Consider the following 25343-nt stretch of genomic DNA (forward strand, 5'->3'; position numbering starts at 1 on the left):
TAAAGAAGAAATCGAAGAGGGAAGGCAGAAATCGAAGAGGGAAAGAGAGATAGGAAGAAGAAATCAAAGGACGCCATGGCGTAGGTCGCCATGCAGGCTTCTCCAGCGCCAGGACGCCATGACAAACTACTACACAACCTTCTGCATATATTTACATAGATCAAATGAAAATCTTATATTTCCTGACATAGTCTGAGCTTCAAATCAGCATCCAGCCTTCAAACTGGGAAGATATCTATAACATTTCCTTATTCTTTAATCTGCACGATACAAAAAACACTACTTTTCACTCAAAAAGCCACACAACAAAGCAAAAAAGACGCTTCCAGAATTCATTAATGACCACAATTCACAAACTACATCTGCTTGAATGTCATGAAGTCAGAGGTGTTGAAGTTAAGAAGAACCCCAACTCTCATTCAAGAAAACAATCCCCTAGCAAACAAAATGGAACTGTCAGTTTAACCACCTCCATGAGCTGCTTCTGCATATCCAGTAGTCTCTTTAAATAAATATCAAGAAGAAAATTACACTTTCACATAAGGAAGAATAGTAGGATCAGGAAGGGTGGAGACATCTCCTCTTTGGTTCTATGAAGTAGGCATGCAGATCAGTCAGAACCCATGTCTCCCTTATTAATTAACTAAACATTTGATGATCCTATGCATTTAATGATATCAAATAATCGTGGGTTAGAAAGAGACTAAAAAGAGAAAATAACGTGTTATATTCATTGATAGGTAAGCCCCTCTATTTATAATAGAGGGGAAATTACAAAGAGACTAAACTAGGCGATGTGGGACTAAAACCCACATAGCCCACTTACACGGGTATTCTGGATTACATATTCCAACACTCCCCCTCAAGCTGGATTATACAAATAAGCAAAGAAAGAAGATCCAGCTTGAACTAAAGAAAAAATAACTCCTAATAATGCTAACACTCCCCCTCAAGTTGGCGCATACAAAGTACTAATGCTCAACTTGAACAAAAAAGGGGAAAAAACTAAGTTGTAGCAGAATCCAGCTTGACAGATGAATGCAGCTCCCAATAAACCTTCAAGAACTTGAAAAAAATAGGTCTTCAAAACCTGGGCAAACTTGAGCAACAACCTTTCACCAATCTTTAACAGATGTCCAGTGATGAATCTCTGACTGATAATCTTGAAGATAAGCAACTAGGGCAACAAGCAGATGAATCAAGCAGCAGAAAAGATCAAGCGGCGAAAAAATCAACTCAACTGTAGAACCTCATATAGGCAGGCAATAACCAAACATCTTCAATACTTTAATACTTCAATCTCCCCCTTATGGCAAACTCAACCCAATAACAAAGTAGATACCCAATGGCAATGGTGGAAACTCTGATCTTCTATGTTTTGCACCAAGTGTTCCTGCAAGTTCTGCTTCTACAATGTCTGTAGGTGTACTGTACATAATCCCCCCCTCACGTGTAGCACGCGTGGATATAATAGAGATGATGTAAGAGATAGGGCAAAAACATAATATTCCAGAATTTTCCAAGAGGTGCTAAGGGTAATGGAAAAGGAAGAAATGGCAAATTAGAGAATACCATTATTGTCCAAAGTGGTTATGGGTATATGCCAAAGGTATGTTTTGGGAGGTGGTGAAGTGAAAAAGAGCAGCGGGATAATGAACCATCGACAAAAGCAATGCAACAAAGTAATCTTCAACCTTATTCAATCGATCAAATTAATTCCAAAAACACCAATCTCCAATGATCATATCTGAATTATAAAAAAACAGGTCTGATTTTTAGAAGGAGAAGGCACTATTCTTCAAAAACTTGATCAATCTTTACACAAGGAAGAAGAAGTGAGCAAAACTCCAATTTATAAACTTTCACATGCTAAATAGAACTAACAAAGATATTTGGACAGCAATAGATGTAAGAAGCTTCAACAAAAAACTTGGATCAGATCTGAATTAGTGAATAAAACTAGGATCAAGCTCTCAAAGTAAGCCGGATATGAACCAAAAAAGCTTCACATAACCGAATAAGTTCGTAGTTGCAACAAATAACCTCGGAACACACTGTTGTAATCCCAAATAAGCTGATCTCTAGGGTAGTAGATTCGAGTCTTCAATAATGAAAGAAATTCGATCTCCAATAGTAGGATACTCAGTCTCAATAATAGGGCAGCAGTAGTCCACATAAAGGTAGTAGTAACATGTCAACCAGTCATGCTTACAGAAGCCAATCAATAGAACCAACAAATATAAGATAATCACTCAGTAGATCCAATAGGTAGTTGAAGCAGCCAGCCACATAAGAACAAGGAAAATAGGTTGATAATTGGAAAAATCGAGCCATAAGAATGAGCCTGAATTTTTTCCAAAAATAACTGATGAATGATGCTGAAATATGGGTTGAATACTCCTCTGATATGTATAAGACTCTCCTCAAAATATGAGCTCGATAGGAAAACCCTAACCCTAAAATCGATTGTTGTCAGGGTTTTAGAAAACCCTGAAATTGAGATCGATTTAGGGAAAGGGGGCTGTAATTGCTGATGTAGACATGTAATAGATGCTGACCAAGGCTGCTAGAATGGAACCTCCAAGGTGAACAATCAATCTCCAGTAAGAGTGAGACCCGATCTTCAAAGGGCAGAGACTCCAAAAAATCGCAGAAATAGAGCAGGGTAGCATTACAGCACTATAGTACTATACCAGCATACAGGACCTTCTTCAAGCCTTGAACTGATGAAGGAGAGTTCTCTTTTAATGTTAGAACCACCTCCAAAACACTCGAACAGCAGCAAACATCCCTAGCCCAAATCGATTTTTATCAGGGTTTTGGAAAACCCTGAAAAGAAGAGATCGATTGGGGTAGGGGTCTTCAAAAAACTTGGATAGGTGCAATATTGAGGTCGATTGGTCCTTAAAGTGGGAGTAATCAGCCCTCCAAAAATTAGCAAAAATTGAAACCTGAAAGTAAGGGTTTTTGGCAGGCAACTAAATTAGCAGGTTAAGGAATTTTTGCTGCAGAAACAAATCCAGCCAATAAAAAGGGTCCAAACTTAGGTCGAATAGGGCTTGTAGTAATAGGGAATCACCCCCAAAAGATCAGCTGCATCTGAAAAAGGAAACACCAAAATCGATTGGAGTCAGGGTTTTGAAAAACCTTGACAAGTTGAGATCGATTAGGGTATAGTGGCTGGAATTAATTAAAGCTTGGAGAAAAAGGAAATAAGGAATGAGGATAATGGAATAGCGTAGAAAGGGGTCGGAGAAGGGTGCATAGGGAGCTCCAATGGTGGAAGGTCAGCCTTCAATAGTAATAGGAAGTCGATCTCCAAAAAATTTTGGAAAACCCCAAATCGCAAAGATGATTCCAGTAGTATTTTACCATAAAAAAGTAGATAGAATGGAGGAGGGTTTTCTCTTTTTCTAATCGAGATCAAACCAGCTCTGATGCCATGTTGGCAGAATCGTGGGTTAGAAAGAGAGAATGAGAGAAAATAATGTGTTATATTCATTGATAGGAAGCCCCTCTATTTATAATAGAGAGGAAATTACAAAGAGACTAAACTAGGCGATGTGGGACTAAAACCCACATAGCCCACTTACAATTAATAACATAAGAAGAATAAAACTACCCCAAAAAAACCAGAATACCCCCACGATATTCTTGATTACATATTCCAACAATAATAATAAACCCAAATTACCAATTATTGCCTTGGGGTTTTGCTGCCACGACATGGTAATAGCAGAAACCACAATCAGGTAACAGCAAGAGTATACATCTACAAGGGTCAGAATGGATTAAGAATGCGAAAAGAACAGCTAGGCAGCCCCACATAACTTTAGTCTGATTCTACTTGAATCGATGTCATATTGATGACATTTGATTGCCTGGACAGATCCTACACTGAGACAGACTGGTGATATTGCGATTGTTATTTGTTACCATGTTTTAGAACTTCTTCTGTTACAATTTCATCAGATAAGGTGACCAATGCATATTTATGCCGACATAGTGGCATGCTCATGTTGTTGATTGATGATTCGAAGGAACTACCATATAAACACTAGTTTAAACAAACATAGAATATATGAGAAAGTGTGTCAACTTTATGAAACACTTACAATTAAGGAGGTGTGAACTTACATGTTGTAGACATACAGATGAGCTATGCAAAGCAACTTTCTTCGAAAAGGTGTAGCCGTGTAGCCATATAATACAGCTTGTTATTCTCTGCTGCCTTGTAATGTAATCATATGGCACAAATACAACATATATACACTTGGAAGAGTAAGTATTAGACTCTCATAAGGAATCTGTCGCATCTAGTAATTGTCTTGTCATTACTAAACATGAACCTCCATGGGAACCAATTTGGGAGAGTTTTGACATGCACCTTAAAAACATCTTTTGGAGTGACTCCTTACTAGTCACTTTAACACCATCACTAAAATATTACTTGAACTACCAGACTGGAGCCAGCGGCAGCACCTAAGGCCAACAAAAAACTAAATTAGTTCCCACCACCGAATTAACTACAGATGCACGCATTTCTGATGAAACTAAACCAGAACTCCATCAACTACCAGTCAGGTTTAAACATCCCAGCATGAACAAAGTCCAACAAGCACATCTGAGGCCCCATTTGGTCAGAAGTGAAATGAAGCAAACTAAATTTACAGATGTGAAGTGAACTAAAATAAAATGAATATATATTATAAAAATATAACTTTCAAGCGGGGTGTTTGTTTTGATGTAGAGTTGATGTAAAGTGACGTGAAAAACATGTGGGCACAAAACATAGAGAAGGTGGGAGGAGCAAAGAAATTTTAGTGATATTCAGTTGTAAAATGAAGTAGAATTTACCAAACATATTTAGTATGTTTTTGATTTATTCACACAATTACTCTTGGTTGATGAGAGAATTTTCCATTTTTTACCATTAAAAAAAATTTATTTTGTTTTTGTTTTAATTTTACTTCACTTCTACCCAACCTGACCCTAGGTGATGGAGAAAATATTCAACACCTTTGATCTCAGAGCTATATTACAGTTTGTTGATGAAAACCAAATGTTCCATGATGTTACGGACAGAAAGAATATGGAGTAATTCTCTATGCTTCAAGCACAGGGAATCAATTGAAAGCGGAAAAAGAGTGTGCATGGTATATACCTAGAAAGCTCAAGATTGATTAGGGAGGTGAGCAATTGTTTCTTTGTTGGGAGTGCAACCCCGAACCATCATCTTTTCATAGACTGCATATGCATGGTCAAGATTTCCTGACATGCTATACCCTCGAATTAGGGCATTATATGTGAAAACATTAGGTTCAAGGCCCTTAAGTTGGAGCTCTTCGTAGATCTTTCTTGCTTCCTCTACCATGCCAACCTTCCCAAGATTAAGTATTAAGGAATTGCAGGTATAAAGGTCAGGGCTAATTCCTCTATTTTGCATCTCATGGAAAAGAGAGAGAGCCTCTTCTACTCTCAGTGATTTCCCAAGCCCATCAATCATCAGGTTGTACGCAACCAAATCAGGATCAAGGCCAGTTAATTTCAGTTCCACAAAATAGTGCAAAGCATCACCATCCTTCCCCACCATGCAAAGGCAATCAACAAGAATAGTATAGGTCTTTACATCTGGTCTAATTCCTTCTTTACGCATCCTTTCAAACAGCAAACACGCAGTTTCCACATCACCCACCTTCCCAAATCCATTAATTAGAATATTGTAAACAGCACAGTTAGGTTTACATCCATATTCAACCATCTCCTCAAAGAATTGCTTTGCTTCCTCTACCCTTCCTGACTTTGAAAGCCCATCTATAAGGGGGCCATATGTGCAAGGACTGGGAGTAAAGTCTCCACTCATAAGATCATAGTACAAGTCTATAGCCTCATCTAACATGTTCGACTTGACAAGGCTGGATATGACAATGTTGTGAGTTATGGTGTTTGGTTGGCATCCCCTAGCAAGCATCTCTCCACGCAGTTTGTAAAGTTCATCAATCCTCTCCGACTTTCCCAGAGAATCAAGTAACAAATTGTAGGTGAAAATATCGGGAGCACAAGCAGCCTTCTTCATCTCTTCAAATAGAGCCCAAGCCATTTCAGTTAGTTGGTTTGCAAGGAGGCCTTCCATTAAAGAATTATAAACTTCAAGTGTTGCCGTAATTCCAGACATCTTCGTGAATTTATCAAATAATTTATTAGCATCAGCAGCTTTATTGTGCCTGAACAAACACTTGAGTAGAGGGATTAGTATGGAATCATCCTTGCAAATCCCAGCAGACACCAATCTTTCAGAAAATATGATAGACAGCTCTATTCCAGCTTCACATAAAATCGCTTCCATCAGATTTTCCCAAGATGTCCTCTCTGCTTCATATCCAACCTGATAGAAAAACTTCTCGACAATCTTGAAAGCATCCTGAATCTGCCCACTTTTTACCACCACCGGAAGGAGAGTGCACAAAGTCACAAAATCAGGATAGAACAGTTTCCTCATCTGATGGAAGATCCAAAATGCATAATCAGCTCTGTTTTCCTTCACTAGACCATAAATGACAGTGTTGTATGTAAATACATCAGGCCAACATTCCATTTTTGTCATTCCAGAAAACATTTCCAAGGCCCACTTGACCTCTCCATTCTTACAAAGGCAATCAAGAAGTGTGTTGAATGTTACTGTGTTTGGAGGAACACCATATGTTCTCATACTCTCGAATAATTCTATGGCCTTTTGCACTCTACCCTCTTTACCTAATCCAGCCAACAATGTATTGTAGGTCACAACTGTGGGAACAAGCTTCATCTTCTTCATCCTGTGAAACATTTTCCATGCCTCATCAACTTGATGGGCCTTGTAAAGTGAGTCAATTAAGGAATTGAATGTAATCTCATCAGGATCACATCCATTTCCCATCATCTCAGAGAGTAATTTTACAGATTCATCTATTTTCCCTGCCTTACAGTAGCACTTCATCATCAAATTATAGGTTATAGCATCGGGAGTAAGGCCATGATTCTTAAGTCCATTGAAAACATTCCTTGCATGGCCAATGTTACCTTGTTCTGCAAGGCTGTACAAAGATGCATTGCAAGCAACCACATTGGGAACAATTCCCATATTCTTCATCTTCTCAAAGGTCTCTACAGCTTTGCCAGACTCCCCTAACTTGCCATAGTAGTCAATGAATAGGATGTAAGTAAAAGCAGTGGGCTCAAGACCTTGAGATTCCATAGAGTTGAACAGTTCTAGTGCTTCATTCAACCTATTTACTCTCAGAAGCCCAGAAATCAGGGTATTGTATGTATACAGATTTGGTTTCACACCCTTCTTTCTCATGACATCCAATGTGCCAAATGCCTCATCAATCTTATATGCTTTGCATAAACCATCCACAAGTATTGTGAAAGCAACCACATCCGCAACATAACCATCAGCTTCCATCTGCGTCCAAAATTCTCTCACCGAGTCGAAATCCCCAAAATCACTGAACTTGTCCAACAAGGTGATATAAGTTACCCGATCAGGTTTATGACTGCTAGATTTCATCTTTAAAAATAATTTCTTGGCAGTGTCAAGTCTACCAGCATTGCAAAGGGCATCAATGAGAACTGTATAAGTAACAACGTCAGGTCCACATCCCTCCTCATCCATTCTCTTCAGAATCCCACATGCTTCATCTATTTTCCCAGCACGTCCAAGCACCCTAATGCATATTGTGAATGTGTAAATATTCGGTCGTAAACCTATACTTTCCATTTCTTCCAACAAATTCATAACTGTTTTGGTGTCCTTTCTCTTCCCAGATGCTACCATAAGTGCAGAGTAAGTCTTCAAACTAGGTTTAATCCTTTCAGAAACCATTCTTCTGTAAACCAACATAGCCTCCCTAAGAAACCCAGATTGAAGAAGCAAATGGATCAAACCATTGTACGAGAAGGCATTCAAAACAAAACCAGCTTTGCTCATCCGTTCAAGCGCAAATGGAGCCTGACAAATCCCTCCTCGTACAGATAAACTTTTGAAAATAGTCAAGTAGGTCTCCAAATTCCTCTTTATGATTTGCTTCTGCATCAAATCAAATACAACAGCCATCTCTCCTACCTTCCCGTGGACTCTCAAGAGCTCAAGCATGTAATTGCAGGACTCAGTGCTGTGGACAACAAGGGGACGTTGGGCGACTGATTTGAAAAACGAGAAAGCCTGAATTGGTTCAGACATGGACTTCAGAATCTGAATTACCTTGTCAGGATGCAACCTATCTTTGGCTCTCTCTTTCATTCCCATCACTACATATGAATTGCCTATCACAAACCCACAAAAACCCACTTGATTTTTCCAGTTTTTTTTTCCATTCAAAAGAAACCCACATGAAAAAACCTTCAAATTTCCCATTGTTTTTCTTCTAAAGAAAATATAATCGTTTAGAATAGATGGTTTACTGTCTGTCCGTACACCACACCTAATATTGGAACCACAAATCCTTGAAGAACAGAGCTCCATCACAGTCATGAAGCTATCAGAAGATTTCTTTTGCAAATATCACAAAGATACAACCAGAAACGGAAGTTGGATGCTTTTCATCCAAATTGTTGCTCGAATACCACCGTAATATCGTACAGGAAAACATAGAAACGGGGAGATAGGAAAATCGCCTTACCTCTCATCGCATGAAAAGAAAACCATATGGAGCAAATCCGAAACGTAGTTGCTTCAGTGGCATACAGTGAGACTGGCCATGGCATTAGTTGAATATTTGAATTTCAGAGCTTATCGGTTTGGACTTTGGGGCTTTAACGGCATTTCCATCCCAGTAGTAGCCCGTAGACAAGATTTTTGTGTGGACTCGTTTCGTCTGGATTCTGCGGTTTTACCACTACAGTACCACTAGTGGTCTAGTAATCCTCTTATGCATCCGTTTATTTTCAGGTATAAAATATAAATTGCCTGAATTTTTTCTTTTCCATGAAATTTACCTAGAAATACTTTACCGAAAAACAATTTACCTAGAAATAGTTTCTGGTCCAGCTTAATAGAGACTAGGAATGTAAATGGATGATAAAAATCCGTGTTTTGATTCTTGTTTGTAACTGTCTAGGGAATTCGTATTGGAAAAATCAATTACTGAAAACTATTCGAATCCATTTCAAAAGATTATATAATTCTATAATACCTTTATCAATTTACAGTATATTACAAGCAATTAAACAAGAACTTAAATAGAAAAAAAAAAGATTATGAGGACATCTATGTAATTTCAAATACGATACTTCAACATCAACTTTAGTGGTTGGGTAGTGAATTCAGCCCTTCATCTTCTTGTCTTGTTGATTTTTTGTCTTCTCCCGTCCTATACTGCTCAACGCAGGTAGTGAAACCGCAACACCATTCTCTCTAGACTCATGATTCCATTCTACCATCTCCACTGGGGATGTAAATGGATAGTTGAAAACCCGTATTCGATTTGTTTTCATTGCCGTTTAGGGGAATTCGTATTCGAAAAAATTGGTTTTTGTACACTATCTGTATTCAAATGTCTGAATCCATTCAAATATGGAATATTTGAATTAAGACTTATGTGGGTCAATTTTTTTTGAATTAAGACTTATGTGGGTCAATTTTTACTAAGGGTGCAATTTTGGTCTTGTCGACCCGAACCTGCCCTGGCCCGCCCTAAGCCTAAATAGGGCCTGGACTGAGATACCCTGGCCCTAAGGGCTGGGAATTTCAGGCCCTAAGTCAAGGTCGAGTTAGGCCAGGGTTGCCCTATCTTCTTCTTCTCCCCAGTCTGGCCCAACCCTTGCTTCTTCCTTACCCCTCCCCATAGTCATGTTTAGCCTAGCTCGGCCCAGCCCTTAGGACGGGTTAGGGTTTGATTTTCAGGCCCTGAATCAGGGCCGGGCTAGGCCTCGGCCAAGCTAAGGGACATAGGGCGGGTTAGGATTTAATTTCCTCCGAAGAGGGAATCATCTCCAAACACATATTATCAACATCATCAATCTCTCCCGAGATACAATCAAAAAGATCGTAATGAGATGAAAGGGGAACTTTTTTATGAAAAGATTCATAGAACCTAACCACATAATCAGCAATAGCAGACTAGGAAGAAATTACATCGCCATCCTCCTTTTTAATGGTCGAAATCAAACTTTTCCCTCTCCGAATTATGGTTGATAGATGGAAAATTTTCGAATTCCTGTCTCCTTCTTTAAGCCATCTAATTCTTGATTTCTCCGCCCATAATTTCTCATGCAATTCAGTAGCTTTAAGCAAATTCGTCTTAGCATTTGCTTCCAGATTAAAAAGAGTGTATGTCATGCCATTCCTCTCAATACTCTCCTGCACTCCTTTCAATTTAGCTTCAGCTGCCTCAAAAGCCTGCTTGGACCAAGATCGAAGAACTTGTTTGAGCCCTTTGAGCATTTTATAAATGCCTAAAATTGGATTGCCAACAATTGCTCCTTGCTAGAACTCAGACACCACCCTCATGAAATCCTCATGCTCCGACCAGAATTTGTGAAATCGAAACGGACAATTTGCAGGTCTAGGAACACCTTCTGAAAAAACCAAGATAGGAGAGTGATCTGATGCAATACGGGGAAGCACTATCTGGGCACAATCTTGAAACAAATCTAGCCATCTCTGCAAAAAAAAAAAACCTTTGTCCAGAACTGCAGCCACATTACCTCTTCTTCTATTATTCAACCAAGTAAAGAAATTCCCTTGAGGGGGGGCTTGAATTAGGGAACAAGAACCAACCATAGCTTGGAAATCTGTTGCTGAACCAATATTAAATCGACCCGATCCTCGCTTCTCACTGGACAATTAAGTCGCATTGAAATCACCTACCACACACCAAGGAACCTAGAAAGAAGCCACATTCACAAGATCAAGACAGAGCTCCCTTCTTTTGGCTCAAAAACAATTCGCATGAATAAAGGATAGATGCACTCTTTAACTCAACAATCCTGCCCCACCGACAATTGTTGATCAAAAGACAAAATAATAGAGGGCTGAGGAAACTACAATTTCCAAATGACCCACAGATTGGGACAACCTTCTGAATGAGTATTAGCAATAACGTCTGCTGCAAACCCCTTGTTATTAAAAACAAAGCAGGAAACTTATCCACATTGACCATTTGGCTCTACTAAACAAACCACATCTAGAGACATGTCCATCAATATTTTACTTAAGGCCCTACAACCAGCAGCCTTCTTTGCCCCCCTGATATTCCAAAAGAGGACCTTCATCAACACTTGGAAGAGTTGGTTTTGACAGATTTTTTTGTTTGACCTTTTTTTTTCTTCTTCTTGGATGCTGCCCCTCCATCATCCTTTGCAAGATTGACACCCCTGGCAGCTGCATCAATTGTCTAGATTTCATGATAAGAGGTACGAGTTCTAATCGTATGTGTAGCGTCTAACATCACCAAACCACCATGCGAATCAGTCCCTCTGCCCACCACACCACGATTAGGTGAAGCAGAAGTCACTCCCCTTGCATAACCTCTAAGAACGCTGGATTCAATCATGGAATCGGACACAAAGTCCAGAGACCCCTCTGGAATAGGCACACTCTGATCACACCCCTAGTCCAAGCCAACATATGAGCCAGCATCAAAATCCAAAGACACATCCTCTTATTCATACAAAATTGGATCCACCTCCGACCCATCTACCCTCAAGTTGCAATCCGGCTCATTCACCATTGGGTTACCCAGATCCACCACTAGATTGATCTCACCATGATTCTCACCAATCTCAAGATTTGAATTTCCTAAAGCCTCCACGTGATTGTGAGCAACAATTAGAAGTTTCCAAAGTGAGAGGGATTCCTTGATAGGGACTCAAATCAAGGTCTCTCCTATTAGAAGGAGCAGAATTAGGAAAGTTGTCCAAGGTAGGCCGATTCTGAGGAAAATCAGATCTTCCTTGTAAGGAAACACCATCTTGGTGATTGCCCCCACCATGGATGACCTGGGCAGGAGGAGCAGCAGTTAATCCAGGCTGGGAACCACCATTACTGCCACCACCAAAGGACTTTCTCCCTCCATGAGAACCACCGAGAGTCGCCTGATGCAAACCACTAGGTCCTTCACCATTAAGTCTACCCCTATTTGAACTACCATCCATAGGAGTAACTTGTTGCGCCCTAGCAGCCTTGGCCTCATCCTCCTTCTGGCGGCAGCCATTGCTCACATGGCCCACCCTCTTACAATAACTACAGCGGTCGAGTTCATCTTCATAAATAATGAACTACTTAAAGCATAAAAGAATCTCTTAGCGGGGTTGTTTACACGTTCTTGAAACTCATAAACCCTGAAAAAATAAGATAAATCCTCCACTTCCCATCACCCCATTACGGGTATGCCTGTCCAAAGCCATAGGCCGGCCAACAACCTTTGCCATCTACAGAAGGACATTTTCAAGCCAATATTCAAAGGGGAGATCTGGAAAATGAACCCAAACAAGCTTCATATCCACATGCTTATCATAGATACAAAAGTCCAGCTTCCAATGCTAAAAAATGAATAAGCTGCTTACCGAACCTCACAGGAGATCTTCTCCACATTTGAGACATATCGCATTCTTGGGAAAACTAGAAGATGACAAACCCTTTCCCCAAAGCTGTCATTATCACTTCCCCCTTAAGAGACCAATGCTCCCTAACCAAAGCACGGAGATCATCCAAAGTGCCAAGGCAAAAATTCACCCGACCAAACAAGGCAAACTGAAATCTCGCTAGGCTTTGTTCATAATCTGCTTGAGGAATAACAATCCTCATAATATTCCTAGCCTAGATCGCAGAAGGCAAAGAAGATATTCACCTTTTGAGCACCACCACCGACCGCTGCTATCACGCCCCTATCCTGAGCTTATGCCACAAGCACAGTCAAGAGGGTGATTGGGATGCACAGGTCACCCCAAACCTACCAGGATCAACGACACAGTGTCCTGGCGCATGATAATCACCCAAGGCCCCACCCAATAATTACATTGAGTAAAAAGGAAATACAATTCCAATATCTATCAGAGTCATGATAAGTGTAAGCATTAATTACAGAAGTAGTTATAATATGTTCAGCCATCTAGATGATAACATAATAATAGTACAGGCGTTGGCTGACCATAACATAACTACTCAAAACTATAATAAGTTATTACAAAAGAGTTCATAACGGGCTCGATACTCCAAAAGAATCAAAAGATAGGGAGATATCCCTAAAAGTATCAGTGCCCATAGGCACAATCATCTCAGGGGCAATCGTCGCCGTGTTCCTCCGACGCGTAACCAGGTTCCTCTGTCCCAATACCAGTATAGTCTATAGGCTGTACTTCCAAACCAGCCAAGTAACCACTACCTGCATCAAAGTCTAAAAAGTTGTGTACACGGGGGGTTGGCTCCACTAAGCCAATGAGGGAAAAGGGGAGTGCATATACATACAATCACACATAGTCCATGATGCATGAAATGTTAAATTCATATTTTTCCACCTAGCAAGCAATCTAAGTCATGGCATATGCTACTGTGATAACTCGGGAGACACTGAGGATCACTTATCCTATCGCCCCAGTGAAACCTCAATTATCACAAGGGACCTGCGCCGGTAAAAGCCATCATGACCACCCAGTGGCAGACCCCGATAGCCATCACTATCCCTATCCTGGCCTCTCCCACCTCCACAGACCACAGGTGCTCAGGCTATCCAACACCTAAACCCCTGTTGGCAAGGGTCGTAGCATAGGGTACAGTAGATCCTAACCACAGATACACTACATGCATTTCTATCGTCCCGAGAGGTACTCCGGGTGCATCAATGTCCTATTCCATCTAGTACTCAGGTACCAACATTGCATGACACATACAGACCATGATGGCAAACAAGTATTGATCATATTTATAAGAATCATGGGGTTCCAGTACTCGTGTAACCGGCATTGTAACCCAATATTGCAATACAAAGCATCATGCTCACATTTCATCAAATCATATCCATAGGTTTCATATGCAAAATGCAACATAACAAGAATGAATATAAACACGGAAATCAATATATAATTCTAACTAATGCATCCCTATAAATATATATATAGCAATCCCAATCATCACCCAAAACCCACTCACCATTTGTTTGATTGTCCATCGGGGTGTTTGAAAAGGTTTTCTCTAAGGCATGCACTTCCGTGCAAATTCTAGGGTCTGAGAAAGCATGGGAACGACATTAGAAGTATATAGATGGGTTCCATAAAAGATCCCAATAAAAGAATGTGATTTGGGCCAAGACAGCAAGAACGGATGAAGGAACGGAACCAAACGGGTGAATCCGATCATGGATCTGCCCTGGTCATGCCCAGAAAATGTATGGAACGGACTCACGGGCGGATGCAGAACCTGAGTCCGCTCATAGATCCGTTCCAACCCTGAGACACGCCTGAGAGCAACTTAGGATTCTGGGTTTCGGGCGGATTCATCTTAGGTGGGTCCGCTCGTAACTCAGCTCCGGAGGAAAGCTATAATAGGCTGAGCGGAGTAACGAACGGATACACGACAATGAGTTCGGTCGTTCGTCCGCTACCCTTCCCTTAAAAAGCAGAGAAGAGCATCACCTCCAGCCCTTCATTTATGGATCCAATAGGGTTTTAGGGTAGAGAAGGTGAGCTCAGACCTTCGTTGGAGGTCTACCACACGAAGCCCAACAAGAATCACATAGGGTTTAATGGATTTGGATCCATCTCTAAGGTTCCTTACAAACCTAAGCTAGGTTTTGAATGCTAGAACAACATAAGGTCATTTAGAAGCCATAAATGCCTTAAAGAGAGAAATAGAGGCTTCAAAGGGAGAAATTAATGAGGTCCCATGAGCTCTCAAGGGAACCCCTAAGCTTGGAATCGATCCTCATAGGATTTCCAAACCCAGAAATAGAAGAGAGGAAGAGGTAGGTGAGGTTATTACCTCAAGGTTGAACCAATCGATGTCTTCCACCTCCACAGCCTCTCAAGCCCCTTCTTCTCCAAGCCTTCAATGCTCCCTCAACTCCACGGTTTGGGTAGGTAGAGAAGTGATGAGATTTGAGGGTTATGCTTTAGTCTTAAAACTAATCTCCCTCCTAAGGTTTGTTTGGCCTGAAGCTTAATGAGCCAAAACTCATTAAAAGGCTTACTTAGCCTATGGGTCCACCCAAAGGCAACCTATGACCCAAGGAAAGGTAAGAATAAGGCTACCCTCGTCCAAGAGACAGAACTAGAGTGTCCGAAGTACGGGGTGTAGGTCCCACACAAGGAAAATACATAAAACCCAAAGACAGCACGGGCGGACTAACGGACAAAAGCAGTGCTGATGAGTTCGCTAGTGCGTCCATTACTACTGTAAGGGTAGAAACACAAGGAAAAAGGGTCGGGCTTTGACCCACGCTTCAGGGTCGACTAGAGTAAGACTCGGTATCATTTACAAGATTAAATCTTACCCCTTGACCATCATTGCATGTCCTTCGTGATCCCGAACAACTTCCTGGTCGCAATACTAAGCTCATCTCCAAAGGAGGTATCTAACTGTGGGGACACCGGGTAAGCCTTTCAATACTCCTCACTTTGCGAACTCGTGTTGGGAGGATAATCGATGAAATCACCATCCACAAATCTTCCCCACTATCGATTAAGGAACCTCTCTTCCACAGGCAGGCCCGTGATGTGGTCAACAATCTTGTGACTAGGTTTGACCACAAGTAAAAATAACTCCCCAGCGTATACGATCGCAGAATCTACACCTCATACAAGAGAAAACATTATTAAATAATAAATTCGGGCCCGAGTGTAACATCTGCCACATAAGATGGTGGTTTGGCGATCCCCGCAACACCATCACCACCCTCCCCCTCCAAGGTCCTAGCATCTGAATCACCTTACAAACCCCCCTGCAAATCGTCACCAGAAAGAGAGTCATCATCACCTACTACCACTCCCCGCCACATTCTTCTTTGGTAAGTGTCAGTTTACAGGCTGTGAAGGTGTTAAGTACCCGACAACCACCCAGCCGACTGTCGGTCTTCCAACAAAATAATCCTGATATGTTTAGAGGAATGCATCATAATCCATACTAGTAGAGATTCTATATGGTGATTATTAGAGGTTTTTGGTCCTGGAACTATATAAATTTGGTATTACTTTGAGATTTTAGTTTTCTTAAATTATCGTTACTGTCACGCTCACATCCCAATAAAGGATATATTACAAGAAAATGGTGACTGGGACAACAAGTGTCATCCCAATACTACCAGTATCACAGATACAATGTCCCAATCTATTGCCTACCAAATATCAAGGCATGATAGTATCAAGGTGCGTAAACCAATGGAGGAAATGATTCCAAAATAAAGAGATCGAATTCAGCGAAACCGTAAATCATGTTTAAATCGAGTAATACAAGATGTCGGTTCACTAATGATAACATATATTACAGCTACTATATCCCGTAACCATTCAGTAAATTCCATAAATTTATACATGGAGTCTGTACATGACTAAAGATGAATACAAAAGCAAAGATTTAAATCACGCCACAAGGGCACCATTCTTGGATGTACATTGACATCTAAGTTCAAGTCACTGGCTCCACTCGATTTGCATCAAAAGGAGCACATTAAGAGATTACATGCATATCAACTAAAAGAGGTTACGCAACAGGGTTAGCTCCACAAGCTAGTGAGAGAGCAAAGGAGAATGCACATACACATAAACATACAATCTGAAATCAATCCATGATGCATGCACATGTTAGATTTATTTTTCGCCTAGGACACAATTCTAAGTCAAGTGTATGCTACTATGATAACTCGGGAGACACTGTGGATCACTTAACTTATCGCCACAATGAAACCTCAGTTATCACAAGGGAGCCTACGTCGATCGAAGCCATCAGACCACCCAGTGACAGACCCCGATAGCCATCACTACCCCTGACCTAGCCTCTCTCCCCCACAGGCAACAGGTGCTCAAACTATCCAACACATAAACCCCTGTTGGTAAGGGTTCTAGCATAAGGGAACAAGAATCCTAACCACAGATGTACTATTTGCAAGTCCTATCGTCCCGAGAGGTATTCTAGGTGCATCAACATCCTATTCCATCTAGTACCCGGGTACCAACACAACACGGCGCATACAGGTCAGGATGACAGTCAATATATTTTATAAATATCTCTCGGGTTTCGATACCGATATACCCGGCACTGTGACCTAATACAACAATGAAACAATTAACATATCCACTTTCAAACCAGTTCACAATCAAGATATATAATATAATTGTGCAAGATGCTTATAAGTCATATAATAACATGATATGAATATTAATGCATAGCAAACCCAAACAATCACCCAAAACCCACTCACCTAATTCGGGTATCACCCGACGTGGTTGACATGAATCTCATCGGTGCACATTCTTTCCATCGAGTTGGGTAGCCTAAGGACACGAGAGCAAGTATTAAAAGATTCAAACCAGACAGCATGGATGGACTCACGGACAGAAGCAACGGGGTGAGTCTGTCCCTGGCTACGTTCAGGCCAATAAGTCAAAATACGAGGGACGGATCCATGGACGGAACCTCCACGAATGGAGGCAACAGAACCACGAATGGAGGCAACAGAGTGAATCTGTTCCTGGCTCTGCTCGAACTAGTTACCAACATACACCGGACGGACTTACGAACGAAACCACGACGCTGGATCCGTTCGTGCATCCATCGAGGTTCTTTCTGAGATTTCTTAAGATTTTCTCCTCCATCTTGGAACCTGGAGTTCACATGGCCTTTAGGGTCATGGAGGGGAGTCATAGGCCTTCCTAGGGTCACTAGAACCTAGTCCTACCTCATGGATCCAAGATCATTCAAGGATCTAACTCCTTTTGGTCCAATATAGGGCTTGGGGTTTGAAAACCATAGAATAGCAACAATGGCTATAAATTGGCTGAGTGGAGCTAACATTAGGGATTAGTCTTCATTAATAGAGTCCCCTTTAAGGGCTAAGCTCCACCTTGAGTCCCAAATGGAACCTTAGGTCAGCCCTCCTCTAATAAGCCTACCCAAACCCAAAATAAATGGAGAAGAGGGAGATCCCATGAGATGGAAACATACCTTAGTGAGTGGAGCTCAAACCCCAACTCCAGCCAGCCTTAAGGATCCACCTTCTCCTCTCTCCTTCTTCCCTTTTTCTTCTTTTGTTCAATCCTTATCCGGACAGTAAGAGGAGAGGAGGTAAGGCAGCAAGACTCCTCTTGCTTCCCTTTTATTTTCTTCCTTCCCCTCCCATTCCACTTTCTTTCTCCTTCTTCTCCTCCACGGTTTGGCTTGGAGGGGGAGAGACGGGAGAGTTTAGAGCTGAGCCCTCCCTTTTAAAACATAAAATGGGCCTTAGGGCTTGTTTGCCTAGGTGCCCCCAAGGCTAAGAATCCTTTAAGTTCAAATGGGCTTTAAGGCCTGTTTGGCTAAGGTTACAAACCCTATTAGGTTTAATTGGTTAGGGCACATTTGACTTAGCCTAAGGTCCTATAAAGACATTTTAGTTTTAGGGCTTGTTTGGCTCAAGCTAAATAAAAGAACCCATTATTCATTTAAGTTAAGTTCTATGGGCCCACTTTCATGGCCTAACCAACTCTAAGAAGGTAAGGGTGGGAGTCCATCTTGTCCGAGGACCTAGTTATTGTGTCCGAAACACGGGGACATGGGTCCCACATAAAAATACAACAAAAGGGCAAGAAACAGCATGAACAGATCCATGAACGGAACCAGTCTCGTGAGTCCGTTCATGACTCTATTGTTGTTGTAAGGGCCCAAATTATAAGGAAAGTTGTGGGGCTTTGACCCGTACTTCCCAAAATTTGAGGGGATATGCATATCCAAATTTTAGAGTTCAGGGTTTACCTCACGGTGTGGTTTAATCGCCAATCAAGGTGTGAATCCAAATCCTTGTGTTCGAGCTTTCCCCCTTGACTGTTGGAGTTCAAGGTCTTAGGTGTTGACCATTGCCATCGTGGCATCACCCGTCAGTAAAAGTTCAATTTGACCCAGGGTATTAGGGTGTAGAGTGGGTATGGGTGTAACAATTATTGATGCTTTCAATTCACTCTCATGTGGAAAGTGTTAATTTTCTAACCATCAATGTGCTTCTTCTTCTTCACAGTCAGGGCCAATCAGGGTCAGCCCCGCCTAGTCTTGAGGGCAGGTCAGGGTTGGATTTTTCAGGCCTTGAGTTAGGATTGGGCCGAGCCTGATCCAAAATAAAGGGACTCGGGGATGGGCTGGGGTTTTAAAAAGCTTAGCCCAAACTGACCTATTGCAGCCCTATTTGAAACCTAATTAGTCTGTCTATAGATCTCATGAAACTACACTTTTAGTGTAGGTCCAATGATTTATTTGTACGTGGTAGCTTAGGAAGGGCCCAAATGAAGTGATAAGTGAGTCCCAACATCTATTATTTATATGTTAAGTATGGGTTCAATCAGATAGTGCCAAGTGACAAAATTCTACATTTTTTTTTTTAAACTTTTGTTTACTATTTTTTAATTTTTTTTTTACTTTTTTCACCTTCTATAATCTACTATCAGTATGAATGAGAGGGGGTGCTGGTTTTTGGGTGTGGAGAGGAAAGAGACGTGGAGAGGTGTTGGGATTGGAGAGGATGGGGTGCTGGAGGAGGACTGCGAGCAGGATGGCCATGTGGCTGATGCCGATGCAAGGGCTTGGAGGGGAAGGGCGGTGATGGTGGGACTGCCAAGCCTACCTCTTATGCAGCGGCCGTTGGTGCTCCTCGACAGGTTAATATTAATGATTTCCCGGAGTTGATCTAGGCAGGTAACATAATGCAGATTGTAATCCCTCAAGAAGCCTATGAACAAAGCTTGGCAAACTTTCAGTTTGCTCTAATCGGGAGAGTGAATTTTCGACTGGGCTCTTTGGATGACCTTCGTGCCTGGGCAAGGGATTTCTGGAATCTAAAAGGGACTGTGACCATGACATCGCTTGGGAATGGATTTGTGGTGTTCCAATTCTCTTCGACATGTCTCAGATTTGGAGAAGATCTCCGGTAAAATTTGATAGTCAGAGGATCAGATTTCGAGGTGGAAGCCGGACTTCAACATCTTCGATAATCATGTTGCCACGAAGTTAGTCTGGGTTCGATATCCTAGCCTTCCCTTTGAATATTGGCATGAGTGTGTTTTGCTATCCATGGCAAAGGTTGTCGGCCAGCCCGTGGCTTTGGACAGGCGGACTCGAAATGGTATGGCGTACTTTGCCCATGTGCAGGTAGAGGTAGAAAACTCAGCATCCTTCTCCAGAACGTATGAGTTCCAAGTTGAAAGGAAGCAAACTGATTCGGATGTTTTGTTTTGTTTCAAGCAATTCGTTGAATATGAGGGCGAACTTAGTAGGTGTGGCTACTGTAAGAAGGTGGGTCATGTGGCAAATGCTTGTCCGCAGAAAAGGAGGACGATGCCATTGCTGCTCGTGAACAATGACAGCGGGATCATCATGGTGCTACCAATGCAGCGATTGAGGAGAGAACGAGTCAGGCAGCAACCCAAGAGGGGGGGTGGTTCTCATAGGATTTTTACTTGGCAGAATGGACTAATCAATAACATACATGCTTCTGTAGATGGGTCTATCCAGGCAACCGATGGTGGGGACAGGATTATTGGTGGTGTGCGAGCAGTCCAAACTTGTGGTGCGGCGCCGCTTCTGGCTGGTGATAGTGGTGGAGAGATGCTGTTATGGATAGACACTTGGCCCCAAATCACTCTAATGGAGATTCTAATCTCAGAATTTTGGAAAGCTCCCATGCTAGTGTTGTGCCATCTGTGGAAAGTCCTTACTTGGCTTTCAATCATGGGGAGGAGGTGATCAATCACGATTCTCCAAATCTTCAAGATTTGCAATTACGTTGAGAATCTTGGGGAAGTTAACTTAGTGGTGGACCTGTTGGATTTTTAATTGTATTTAAAATTAAAGATTCAAAACACGTTTTTTATGGATGTGTTAGAGGGTTATGTCTTTCCTTATAGACACCTAAATAGCCAATAGGTGCCTATTGGAAGACTTGTTTGAGTGGCTAACAAACAAGCCTTATGAGAAAAGACATGAGTTGGGACATATCTCTTGGAGACATCCCTTAGGGGTGTCTCTTCCTCTCCTATATAAAGAGAGGAGGTCTTGCTCATTCTCTAACAATTATTTTTGAAATACATTTTTTCCGTCCCACTGTAGTCGGTCAGTGTCGATGAATTAGTGAATATAGCCTTTGGACGCCCTTTGTAATCACATTTGGAACTGCAACCTATGTGATTAGAGAGTTGTTTTATCTTGGGGGTATAGATGCATGGTCAACCCGGATTGCAGAATTGGGGCATCTAAAAACCTTAAGGAGAGCATCGTTTGATGCGACTCAACTCTACCATTTATTGTTCAGATTACACAAGAGGACGTGTATTGTTGATGCGGTGCGATACTATTGCCATACCAATCAGATAAGTCTTGTATTTACTATTTGTTTATTGTATTTCTAGTCTTATACTTGCTGCCCATGATATTTTATGCTTACAATCTTAAGGTTTTTAGAATGGTATAAGACTCTTGAATTTCATAGTTATTTGAAATTCTGATTTCCTATTTGACAAACCGTATGGGGTTTATTGTTATTGCAAGAGAAAGTGTCTCTCTTACGTACTCTGTACATGTATACGTGTTGGTATGCCTTATCCATTAAACAATGAAATTAGGATTTCATGTGCTTTAATCAATGATGAACAGAGAGAAAGAGGGTGTCTTCCTTGATATTGTTCATGTAGAAGAGTCCGTGAAATGGGCTATTGGGAACAGTAGTTTTAAACTTTTTTACTATGCTCTCCTCTTCTCATGGGAATTGGGTGCTGGCTGCACTCACTTCATTAATAATGCCACAATCGATTGCACTCGTCTAGATTATGTTTATGTCATAATCTTGTGAACCGTTTCATACTCCTGAAATTGTTGCTTCTCATTTATCATCATTCTGTCTTACATTTAATTGAAGTGGGTAGACTGGAAAATGAGGGGTGGGACCAGCTCCTATCAAAGGATGGCTTCACCATCGCCTGCGGCAGGCCAACTTACTTTTTGCAAGGGACAGGTGCTAGCTCTGTCATACTGGTCCATTGTGGGTCGCTTCTCTCCATATTTTACTGCCACCGTTGTGTGAAGATGGCCATATATCATTTAGAGAGTTGGCACTGGTTCACCGTTCATGGCACGAGCATTGACACCGTTTTGTTTACATTAATCTGCTCAGATGGGCTTTGGCCTTAGAGGTATCTCAAGAGAAGAGATCCCTCGGATGGAAGCATCAAAGGTATTTAACCGAATGATTTTCTTCAAATGGTGTTTGCTTCAGAATTATGAAACGGTCTGAGAAGGGGTCTATACTCTTAAGAGGCACATGGCATGGTTTTTAGTTCATAAAAATCGGATACAAAGTTCAAGAAGGCAATGTATTGGTTGAATGGGTTTTACATGGGTTGTGGTGAGTTATATTATATAATGTTGGTTTTGATTGTTGGGAAATGTGAACCAATGTGTCTTTACACTTGGTCTTCAATAGATTGACTGAGTTACTCTCGGTTCATGAGAACCTCGAAGGAGATCTTTCAATAGCATGGACATCTTGTATAATAAGATGGGTGGTTTCAATAGCATGTATGACTTTTAGTGGTTGTGCTTGACCATAAGATGCAACGGTTGGACTAAGAGTTGGATATTTTCAAAAGAAGCATTTTTGTGAATCGTTGCAATGTTTCTCTTAATTCATTTTGTTGAGTTAAGATTTTTGGCTAATAAAAGATATTTTCTTTCTTAGTGCCGATGGTTGCACCACAGTTTGTTTTTATGACATTACATTGTATTGTTTATCTACTGTTTTGGTATTTTTCAAGAGACACCACCTCTTGAATTGGGTCATATTCATTATTACCATGGGATATGTCTCCCAGTTTCTATTTTGGAAACTAGTGGACATCATAGCCCATTATTGTTGGTTCATTCTATTTCAGTCCATATGTGGTTTATGTGTTTTCATACTTTATATGAATGGTGGTACATGTTTTAAACACATGTTTATGATGTAAGGTGTTTAAGATATTTTCATATAATCATCATATGTTTGAATGCTTAGTTGATCACGTCTAATATTTGGGCATTTATTTTGATTGGGTTATGATAAATCCAAGTACTGACAAGTAAAGCCAGGTGACTGTATTTGTTGATCAAATTGGTTGTTGATAGAGACAAGTGACATTGTATACATATTGGTCCGGTGCTTATTCTATCATTATTTGTGCATAGATTTATGTACATATTTACTTGGGAGCATGAGTTTTATTTGAATGTTATGCTATATTTGATATGCAAGTAAAATTGTATGGGCAAATTAGTATGTAAATGTGGGGGGTCACAGTTTTTTCACAAGGACATTCTCATTTTGTATTGGCTTATATCTCTGAATGTGAAAAACCCAAAATGTGGGGGTTATTATGAGAATGTGTATATTTACATGTTGACTCTTTTTTAAGAGATATATAAAGCCAAATAGAATGATAATCTCTACTTGGAAATTGAATCTAATAGATATGTTTAGATTCTGATATGTAAATATTTGGAAGGTTACCTTGGTTCAAAGGTAGCATGTAAAAACATGTGTTGGTGGGGGGTGATTCATGGAATCAGTAATATAAGCCTAAGTTGTGATTCATGGAATCGATAATATAAGCCAAGTTATAGGTTCCACCATGGTTTTATTTTTATGGTTTCATAAGAAAGCTGGATTTGGAGCCATAAAGCTATGAATATAAATGATAGATATATGGTGATGACCAACGCCAAATTGTGTCACGAAATACAAAGGGGATGGTCAATAGAGAAATAAAGACTAATATGTCTTGATTACATATATCTGGTGAGGCTAAGGAAAGTAGCGGTATCAGCTCAGTATAGTCGGGACAAGAATGACTAATACTATTACATAGCCTCTGACCATTATTTTGGTATACATTTAAGGAATGAGTTTAAAGCCTGTGTCATAGGTCATGTGATGGACACCCAACCTATATGAAGAGGTTTAACTCCTGAATTAGGTTCAAAGGGTACAAACGAAATCACCAGATGACCTGACTAGTACTACTAAAATTGACTCATTCTGATTACATGGGAAAGTAGTACCACCACAATGAAATGAGGTTGGGTTAAATACTCTTAATCAAGCTAAATCCTATGAAATGTGGGGGTGTGTTAACTGTGGTGCGCATTAGCTGACCTTAGTGGATGTAGGAGGTGAGGCCGCCTACCGATGAAAGTTTTAAAGGCGGACTCTTTAAACATCCATGAGACCAAGATAGGGGACAAGGCCGGTTAAAAATGTCCAATTTTGACATGAACGGGTTAAGTCACGTAAGGTCAACTGGTAGGATATGGATGGGGAGCTTGCCGGCTATGCCAATGAGGAAAGGTTCAAGAAGTCTGACTTCACCCGTACTCTGTAGCGAAGTTCATCAGACCTAGTGTAGGTTCAAGTCCGAAAGACACCTACAACGATGTGTCCTACTATGTTTAATATATTCACTAGTTCAGTGTTTTGTTTTATCAGTATTTTGAATCTGTGGGGGATTATTGGATTTTTAATTGTATTTAAAATTAAAGATTCAAAACACGTTTTTTATGGATGTGTTAGAGGGTTATGTCTTTCCTTATAGACACCTAAATAGCCAATAGGTGCCTATTGGAAGACTTGTTTGAGTGGCTAACAAACAAGCCTTATGGGAAAAGACATGAGTTGGGACATATCTCTTGGAGACATCCCTTAGGGGTGTCTCTTCCTCTCCTATATAAAGAGAGGAGGTCTTGCTCATTCTCTAACAATTGTTTTTGAAATACATTTTTTCCGTCCCACTGTAGTCGGTCAGTGTCGATGAATTAGCGAATATAGCCTTTGGATGCCCTTTGTAATCACATTTGGAACTGTATCCTATGTGATTAGAGAGTTGTTTTATCTTGGGGGTATAGATGCATGGTCAACCCGGATTGCAGAATTGGGGCATCTAAAAACCTTAAGGAGAGCATCGTTTGATGTGACTCAACTCTACCATTTATTGTTCAGGTTACACAAGAGGACGTGTATTGTTGATGCGGTGCGATACTATTTCCATACTAATCAGATAAGTCTTGTATTTACTATTTATTTATTGTATTTCTAGTCTTATACTTGCTGCCCATGATATTTTATGCTTACAGGACCTAGATAACCCGGCTGATGTTTTGTGTGGAG

At 40.8% G+C, this 25343-nt stretch overlaps 1 protein-coding gene across 1 annotated transcript; it reads right to left on the reverse strand.

Moving 5' to 3' along the window:
- Positions 1–5084: 5084 nt before the first annotated feature.
- LOC122646200 (pentatricopeptide repeat-containing protein At4g31850, chloroplastic) lies at positions 5085–8825 on the reverse strand. The gene has a single exon (XM_043839699.1). It carries the CDS (start codon positions 8510–8512, stop codon positions 5174–5176), a length of 3339 nt encoding a protein of 1112 aa, XP_043695634.1. The 5' UTR covers positions 8513–8825; the 3' UTR covers positions 5085–5173.
- Positions 8826–25343: the final 16518 nt, after the last annotated feature.

This window comes from Telopea speciosissima, chromosome 11 (genome assembly GCF_018873765.1).
Source record: "Telopea speciosissima isolate NSW1024214 ecotype Mountain lineage chromosome 11, Tspe_v1, whole genome shotgun sequence".
Lineage (NCBI taxonomy): Eukaryota > Viridiplantae > Streptophyta > Magnoliopsida > Proteales > Proteaceae > Telopea > Telopea speciosissima.

Excerpts from the sequence above, each read along its gene's own strand:
- LOC122646200 (XM_043839699.1), bottom strand. The coding sequence starts at position 8,512 with ATGACTGTGATGGAGCTCTGTTCTTCAAGGATTTGTGGTTCCAATATT.